Source organism: Numenius arquata, chromosome 2, assembly GCF_964106895.1.
Source record: "Numenius arquata chromosome 2, bNumArq3.hap1.1, whole genome shotgun sequence".
Taxonomy (NCBI): domain Eukaryota; kingdom Metazoa; phylum Chordata; class Aves; order Charadriiformes; family Scolopacidae; genus Numenius; species Numenius arquata.
Genome location: NC_133577.1, coordinates 118,601,974 through 118,611,236, shown reverse-complemented (window position 1 = coordinate 118,611,236; position 9,263 = coordinate 118,601,974). Strand labels below are relative to the sequence as shown.

At 42.8% G+C, this 9,263-nt stretch overlaps 1 protein-coding gene across 1 annotated transcript; it reads left to right on the top strand.

Annotated features, from left to right (window-relative positions):
- The first annotated feature begins 109 nt into the window (after positions 1 to 109).
- PSMC2 (proteasome 26S subunit, ATPase 2) lies at positions 110 to 9,263 on the top strand. The gene is made up of 12 exons (XM_074168995.1): positions 110 to 314; positions 2,369 to 2,406; positions 3,634 to 3,715; positions 4,804 to 4,903; positions 5,250 to 5,381; positions 6,006 to 6,078; positions 6,224 to 6,319; positions 6,578 to 6,742; positions 7,247 to 7,334; positions 8,066 to 8,268; positions 8,793 to 8,889; positions 8,977 to 9,263. The coding sequence occupies exons 1-12, from the start codon at positions 245 to 247 to the stop codon at positions 9,132 to 9,134; spliced, it is 1,302 nt and encodes a 433-aa protein (XP_074025096.1). The 5' UTR covers positions 110 to 244; the 3' UTR covers positions 9,135 to 9,263.

Here is a 9,263-nt window from a genome sequence, read left to right as displayed (position 1 = left end):
GGCGGTGCGGGTGTCACCGGCGCGGCTCACACCGTCCCACCGGCAGCTGTGGCGGGCGGAACTGTCCGGCGGCGGTGGCGGTGCCGGGGGGGAAGGAGATGGCGGTTGCGCGGGGTCCGCGGCGCGCAGGGGCCGGTGCACCCTCCTTTAGTGTCCCCCCGGCCCGGCGCGGCCCGTCCGGAAGCCCCGGCGGTGCTGCGTAACGCATCCGGGGCAGGGCTGGTGGCAGGACGCGGCCGGCAAGATGCCGGACTACCTGGGCGCCGACCAGAGGAAGACCAAGGAGGAGGAGAAGGAGGATAAACCCATCCGCGGTGAGAGGGGGGGGCGGGCGGGGGCCCGGCCCTGCCGCCTTCCCCGGGCCCACCAGCCGTTACCGCGGCAACAGGCGGTAGAACTGGCAGCCCACCCCCCCCGTCCACCCCCGCCCTGGGTCGGGATCCCCGTGTTCACGGCGGGGAAACTGTCCGAGCGGCGCCTCGGCCGCGGCCGGGTACCGGTTACCGGGGCGGGGGCGGCGCTGCCGGCCGCCATTTCGGTGCCGGGAGCGGCGGGGTTGAAGGAACGCGGCTGGAGGAAAACAAACAACTTTAAAAATCCCTCAAACGCGGGTCGGTGGCCCTCGAGCGCCCACCCCTCCCCCGGCCCGGAGCCCGGGCTGGGCCCTGACTCCCTGGACGGAGGCGCAGTCTGTGGGGCGGGGGTGTTTAAAAGTAAACATCCGGCTGTTTTTTGAAGTTCCTGAGGGAAAATTGAGGCAAATCAGGTCCGCCAAGTCCGCTGCCCGCTCGGGGAGATGCTGGGCAGCGCGGTAAGGGATCGGGGGGGAAGTAACGAATACCGGGGGAGGGGTGTTTGCCATCGCCCTCCCGGGGCTGGGGAGAGCCGCTGGCCTTCTGCAGCCCAGACCCACATCACATAATTAAACGGGATAATTGATTCATTGGTGGAGTCCTGCGGAGGCGGCTGTCAAACCCTGTGTGTTGCCCCTTTCCGAAGTAATTCAGTGGAAGCAGGAGAGAGTGAGGTGGCAGATTTTTCTGGTGATAGCGTGAAAATCGCTGTTGCTTTGCGTGGTTGAATTTCATTTGCCTTTTTATTTCATGTTAGTAAATACTAAGGGATGCATCTGGAAGCAAAAGCAGTACTGCGTGTAATCTGTGATGGACTTCAAACTGTCCCTGCTCAAAAAATATTTTTGAATTGTAATAATGCATGCAAAAATCAATGGGTTAGTACAAAGAATCAGGAAAGAAATTAAGATCAGCACAAAAAAATCCTTTCAAAATACTGCATAATACACACTGCACCCAGATACTTCAATACTGTGGTTTGGGTTCCCTCTGTCATAAAAAAAGATACAATGGAATTGGAAAAGAGAGGAAAAACAGAGGGCCAGGGATGCTTAAGGCAAAGACAGTCATTTGGTCTGTTAAATGACAAGTGATCAGGAAGTAAACAGGGAATGACAATAATACTTAATTGAGAGAGTTCGCTGGACCAATCCTGCGGGACCCTGTACAAAAGCTTGAGCATTTAACAGCTGATGCCGATGTGGGAATTCTGAGGCCCAAGTACAATTTTTAGATGTCAAGTTTAAGTCAACTAAATGCTGGTTTAAACCAGGGGATTCCTTCCTGCATGTTCTGCTGAAAGTTTACAGGGATTCAAACAATTGTCAAAAATATTCACATAAGGAAGACTTTTTAAGGGGCTGTTAATAACAGTATGTGACCCACCAGTGGGAGCTCACTATATATCCGCCATATTCTTAGACCTTCCTGTTGGAGAAGGGATATTGGACCAGACTGTTTATCTCGTCTAGTATGACCATTCCCATGTTTTATGTTTTACAATATTAAAACTCAGCATTGTGTTAGTTCTTGATTCCAGGCTGCTTTAGTAGTTTATAATACTTTTTTGTTATTGACACCGGCTTAGATTTGATTGCTGTTCCCTGCTCACACTGGGCAGTTTGGAAGAGAGACATCACTGGGGGAAAGTGGTGACGGTTTTTCATTGATGTTTTCTTAAACGTTAGGAAACAAAAAGTTTAAAAGATCAAGTTTTGAAATCTTCAGTTCTTTCTCTGTACAGTCTGAGGTCAGTAAGCTACTCTTGAGTGAGGTGAGGTTTAAGTAGCTGCTTGTAAGCTCTGGGTGGTACAGATTTTGTGACTGAGAAGAGTAGCTGGAGACTGTTTTGTTTTTCTTGAACGTCTGATACTTTTTTGTTCCACTTTGGTTTAGTGAAAAAGCAGAAGCTCAAAACAATCCCTTTAAAATATATTTCATCTTTTAGAAGCAGAATTGATACTGCTGGTTTTGTTTTTAAAATTGGAAGCTAAGTCTTTCCTGTCTTGTTTCAGCTCTGGATGAAGGAGATATTGCCTTGCTGAAAACCTACGTAAGTAACATACATATACAAGATCGTTGAAGAGAAAAAGAAAGTTCTATTAGGAATTGAATGCAAGAGTGGAGGGATGTGTATTTAGTGAGTAGTTAGTAAATCTGCTTCTCTTACTGCTTATCTTCCCTGCCAAGATCTTTTCTCCCTTTCCCCTTCCAATGAGAATGCCCCAAACCCAACCCGCAACCCTAAAAAGAATCCAGTAGTTTTTTTAGCTTGGGACTAGTGAAATTTTTTTCTATTTTTGCTTTGTGTCTTGTAGCTGACTGTCATAGGGGTCTAACATCTAGAGCTTTACTTGGGCTCTTTTGCAACCAATTTTCTTGCTTCGTAAAGAGCAGTGTCTTTAAGATTGTTTCTCCCATCAAATTTACTTGCTTTTAGCTATCACATTAAAAAACTATTAGTGAGGGGATACATGGAACTTGTCAAAGAGGATGTCGTTTCAGGAGGTGTGTTCCATGAACGATAAGGCTTAAAATGCAAATCTCCCCTCTCTATCAGAAAGTACAATGGGTCTGTGAAAGAACTCTTGAGAAATGAAACTCGCAGCTTAGTGTATGTCTGGGTTTGGATACGTTTGCCAGAATTCTTGATTTTATTGACACTGAGACTCATTTATGAAGCTCTGAAATACGGCTTGTGGCCACTGCGTCTTCTTTTTGGTTGCCAAGTTGGTACAAAGGAGATCTTCTAAAGGAAATCCAGATCTAGATATGCCTGCATTAGGCAGGGCAAGATGGTAAAACTTGTTGTCACAAGCAAGAATCTATTTTCTGGTTTGTCCCATGATCTTTCTGCTGTCTTCTGTGCGTCATAGAAGGATTGGGTAAGGTAGTTAAAGCAGTCGTACAGATGATTTTCAGATAATGCATACGCAATTCTGTCTAGATAAAATTTTTACTAAGTCTCTTTAAACATTACAAAAATAGTTTAAAAAACTAAGGCTGAACAGGTTTAAAAGGAAAAACAAATCCTTGAAGTTTACCGATGTGAAAAATTTCCACTTGCGCAATTGGTCAATTGTGTGTGTGGCTGCACTCTATTTTTGCAAACAGAAATATTGTTACTGGAACGTAATACTGTCTTTTTTGGCTGTGATCAATAGCTGGCTGTTATACCAAGACAGTCAATTGAACATCTTGATGCCCAGCAGCTATTGGCATTTTCTACTAAATGTAAAATAATTTGAGTTACAAGATCTACATGATATTTCTTTTGCAGGGCCAGAGCACATACTCAAGGCAGATCAAGCAAGTAGAAGATGATATTCAGCAACTTCTTAAGAAAATCAATGAGCTCACTGGTATCTTTCTTACGATAACTTTCAATAGAAGAGACACATAGACCAAAATGAGTGTTTTAAGAAGCAGATTTTAAACAACTTCTGCATTGGTTTATTATTGTTATTTTTCTTAAAAGGATACATTTCTTTATTTGGTAACAAGATTTTTGCTTTGTAGGTGATGGTCTTTTTGACTGGGCAGGGCTAACCTGTACATATGTCTATGTAATTTTGTAGTTTAACACATTTTTATTCAAAATTGTAATTTTTTGGTATTATGATAGCATGAAACAAATGCCCCTTTCTGTCAGTAGATAATTTGTTGTGATTTGTGTCAAGCTGCATCCAAATAATGAGTGAACTTCCACAGACTGCAAAAACCCCAACGTATTATTATTAAGTCGTGCTACCAGTCCTTGTATAGCAAAGAAATGTGTATCAGAGCAGTTAGCATTTAAAATCAACTGGTTTAAAATCAGCAGATCAATTATGGCAGTTACAAGAAAAATTAATTTATTGCCTAATTTTTGTTTCACTGATACACGTTTGTTGCCCCGTTGCTAATCCCTAGTGGCCCTCAGTTCTGCCAGGAAGACAGCAATTTCTATTTTCTAGTAATATCCTTGATTCTTTCAAATACATCATGGAGGTGGTACTTTCTGTGTCTGTGTTGTGGAAGATTTATTAGTTTTTTTATCTTAGAGTAGAATAGAATAGTGTTAGATTTTTCATCTGTGTGAATTCCTTAGCTTCTGATATCTTGCACTAAAGCTTTCCCTCGATGAAAGCACTTGCAGAGTTTCACTCCTTTTCTGAAACTTTTAGAAATACATTTATCTCTCTGTTAAGCTTGGTTATAATCATCCCCACATTGCAAAATTGTATTAGAGGATGGCTGGACTGGTATTCGTGTGTTTAGCTGGCACAGTCACATAGGCCTCATTTCTTTAGGAAGCTTATCTATTTAGAAGTCTGTCAAAGACGTATGTGCATGTGTTCTGGGGATCTCGGAAAGCTTCCTGCAGGCTTATCTAAGGTTTTTGATGTGTGAAGGGTGGCTGATGTACCAGCTAGCTGCCTCCTTCTCAGCCTGTTTCTGTTGTACGTAGGGATCAAGGAATCCGACACGGGGCTGGCTCCTCCTGCCCTTTGGGATCTGGCTGCAGATAAGCAAACTCTCCAAAGCGAGCAGCCATTGCAAGTTGCAAGGTGAGTGCACTCTTCCCCTTTGCGGTGGAGCTGCATAGTGTTAAAAATGTCATTTATAGCTTATGTATAGACTTTAAAAAAAAAAGTAAGGTTCACGTGTTGTGCATATTGAAAGTGCTTTTTACCATTGTGTCAAAAAAGAAGTGTTACACGTGATGATGTATTACGTACCTCGTACTGTTACTTATTCCTGTAATTATTGTGTGATGCTATAATCATAGAATCACAAGTACAACAGCTGTTTTGGTGTATTTGGAAAATACAATTCTTTCATCTTGATGCTTATACAAATAGCGAGCCAGTTAGTCTGTCTGCCTGCTGGTGTTAATTGTGTGTTCCATATTAGGTGTACAAAGATAATCAATGCAGACTCTGAGGATCCCAAGTACATTATCAATGTCAAGCAGTTTGCCAAATTTGTGGTGGATCTCAGTGACCAGGTGGCACCTACTGACATAGAAGAAGGGATGAGAGTTGGGTAAGCAAAATCTTTGTGTTCTCACGAGTTTTACTGGAGACTGAAGCCGCCTCATCTGATCATTAGTTTGACAGGTCAACAACTATCATTTCATATTTTTTCAGTGGTTGAAATTGTAACAATAAAGTCTTTCTGTTGGAAGAGTAACTCACCCGCGTGTTGTGCTGGAATCTTTTGATTTTGATGTCGTTCTAATGAGAACAGTGTGTCATGGACTGAAACCTCTCAGTTTTGGTCTCAATATCCCAGCTTTCCAGGAGCCTGCGTAGGCTGCTTCCCCTTTGGCAGTCTGCACAGTTACACACAGGGTGGCTACAGGAAATGTTCACTGAGGAGGTGAAGCCTGTTACTTTTAGAATCAATATTTTGCCAGTTTGCTCTGTGGGATATTTTGAAGTTTAGTTTTCAAAATACTTTGGAATTAATATTTTTGGAAACCTTAAACTCCTCTGCAGAAGGAATTACAGTTTCTAGCCCATCTGACTATCAGCTTTAAGGGCTGGGCTGTCTTGATGCCAGAGAAAAGAACAGTTTAAAAATTCAGTTTCTAATTTACAGAGGTGTTTCTACATGACAGTTTAATTAACCAGTGTTAAAATAATAGTCTTTATGCTTTCTCATCAGGGTGGACAGAAACAAGTATCAAATCCATATCCCTTTGCCTCCAAAGATTGATCCCACAGTCACCATGATGCAAGTGAGAACTGCTTTTACTTATTTATGACATTGCTTTGTCTTGTAATTTTGATTACTTTGGCTGGATTTTGTTGTGGGCTCTCAAAAGCCTAGAGAGATACGCAACATTGGGCTGTTAACTGCTCGCTCCCCTTCTTCTTGTGCAGGTAGAAGAAAAACCAGATGTCACTTACAGTGATGTTGGTGGTTGTAAAGAGCAGATTGAGAAGCTGAGAGAGGTGGTTGAAACCCCTTTGCTTCATGTAAGTAACCTCCAGATTGACAATTTTATTATTTTGAAAGTATTCTGGTCATCTGTTAGCATTTGAAAAAGCAAGAAAAGATAATGCAGCTGAGTGTAAACACCTAAGTGAAAGGAGCTCTAGTTTTAAGAAGTGTAATCCAGCCTAGCCTGGTTTATATTCCTCCTCGTTGATGATTTTCTTAATTTGCACATACTCTTTGATGCACATAGTCTTCAGCTTACCCATAATCTTGCCTTTTGTTTCCCACCATTACAGCCTGAAAGATTTGTTAACCTTGGAATTGAGCCTCCCAAAGGAGTACTGTTGTTTGGGCCACCTGGTACAGGCAAAACACTCTGTGCCCGTGCTGTTGCTAACAGGACTGATGCCTGCTTCATCAGAGTAATTGGATCTGAGCTGGTGCAGAAGTATGTGGGAGAGGTAAGAGCAAATACTGGATGGAGTGTGGAGTGACCTGCAGATACCCAGTCGTGGGGATCAGGCACCATCGTGGGTGAGATGGATGAACATACTCATGTGCTGGAGGGACAGGAGGGGAGGGGAGCTGTCAGACAGGTCACTGCAGATCAGGCAATCAGTAGAAGACCCAAAGTTTGCTGTCATCAATGAGATGGATTTTGCAGTGCAGAGTTTAATCTGCAGGTTGGGAGGACTCTAGGATCAGGATTCTGCTCCCGACTCTGCCACTTATTTTTCATTTGGCTCTGAGGTAAATGACTTCATCTGTACTTCTGAATTTGAGATTGGTAATTTCTCCTCTGTAAATTGCGGTAAGGTTTATGAATATTCTGTTATACATACATGTGCAAATAAGAGTTTTATCATTGGAAACTTTTCACATTTCCAAACGCTTCTAAGTTTCATTTTTCAGTTTTCCTTTAACGTGCCTTGAATCTGTAACAAAATCCTGATTTTTGCTTTCAGGGAGCTCGAATGGTTCGTGAACTCTTTGAAATGGCCAGAACTAAAAAAGCTTGTCTTATATTCTTTGATGAAATTGATGCCATTGGAGGTATGTTTGTAGTATGTGTAGCTCTAATCTTGTACAAGAACTAGCAGATGTTCTTTTCACATTGTAATTCTTTATCTGTATTTCCGCATTTCAAGAAATGCGCTTGCAAATACCTATTTAGTGAAATTACTACCCATGTCCGGGAAGTTATCAGGAAGTGGTTTATGTACTTTGAACATATTTAGTCCAGGTGAGAATTGATTTTTGCACGTTTGGAACACCCAGATTATTTAAACTTTAGTGAAGAATCTCTGTTTTGTCTTTGCAAAATCTACTGTTAATTTAAACCCCCTTCAGCTTCTGGACTACTCTTTATTACTGCCTGAAAATTAAATATTTTTTTTTTTCCCCAAAAGAATTACTTAGGGCCTTCGAAAGTAGAACAATTTTTACACAGACAAGGCGGGGAAGGATTTTGGTTGAGAGGAGGCAAAACAAACTAACAAACAAAGGATATTTATAAATGTAATCCCTGTTACTAGGCAGGGAGACAGGCCCTTTCGTGCTAAGGATGAAGATGCAGTGCCTGTTTTAACTGACAGATAACACTGCTCTTTTTTTGAAACGTGTCATTTTCAAATAACCCCTCACACCTTTTTTAAAATTGTCACAAATATTTGGATGTAATTTAAAAGTATTTTTCCAGGTGTCTTCTGTGTAGCAGCTGTGACACCTTCTTGTTGCTCTGAAGGTCCTTCTCTTAGTGAAACGTGTGCGTCTCCTCTCCCCAGGTGCTCGTTTCGATGATGGGGCTGGGGGTGACAATGAAGTGCAACGTACGATGCTGGAGCTGATCAACCAGTTGGATGGTTTTGACCCACGAGGCAACATCAAAGTACTGATGGCTACGAACAGACCCGATACTCTGGATCCAGCCCTGATGAGGCCTGGCAGGTTGGATCGGAAGATTGAGTTCAGCTTGCCGGATCTTGAGGTGAGTGTGCTTAGTATATTCTGATTTCTGAGTGTTTCTGCAGTTAGGGCATTATTCTCTGGAAGCAGTTAACAACAATTAACAAAAGCAGCACTTTTAACTCTACGTGAAACTACATGGAAATTTGGGGGGGATTACAGATGTGCCAAAAAGGTTCTCCCACGCTGCACAGGTTCCATCCCTGGCCAAGAAGCCATGGTAAATATTCACTGTATATTCCTGACTCGACAGATAAAGAATCCTTTAACCGGTTCCATGATTTAGTTCTTAAATTGGAATGTGGTTTGTTTGGCTCTTTTGAGAGAGTTTTCTTGAGGTACTTCTACCATTAAGGCTCTTTTTAAATATTTTCTAAATTAGTATCACGGACACTTAAACACGTTCGTCCAGAGGCAGGAAACTAGCTGGGCAGCAAATAAAAGCCATATTTTACATTTGCCCCCACTGTGGGCGTGGACAGCTGCACGCTGAGAGTCATCACCTCCTCACAGCATGAACACTTCTGTCCTCCACTCCTTTTTCAGGGGCGGACTCACATATTCAAGATCCACGCTCGTTCCATGAGCGTAGAAAGAGACATAAGATTTGAGCTGCTGGCTCGGCTGTGTCCTAATAGCACAGGTAAGCTGATTTTTCTTAACCGATGTTGTGTATGCTTCATCCCCACTGGTGGCGAGTGTTGAATTCGTTTATCCCTTTCTTTCCAAGGCGCTGAGATCCGCAGTGTCTGCACGGAGGCAGGCATGTTTGCTATCCGAGCACGTCGAAAAATCGCAACCGAGAAAGACTTCTTAGAAGCAGTGAACAAAGTCATTAAATCGTATGCGAAATTCAGTGCTACCCCCCGCTACATGACCTACAACTAATACCTTGGAATGGTTTTCCTGTTCCTCTTGTTAAACTTTCCGTGAAACAAAACTCCAAGTGTAGTAATTCCTGTCTTGTTATTGGAAGGTAGAAATAAAGGGTATGTTCCAAACAGTAGGTGTGAGTCC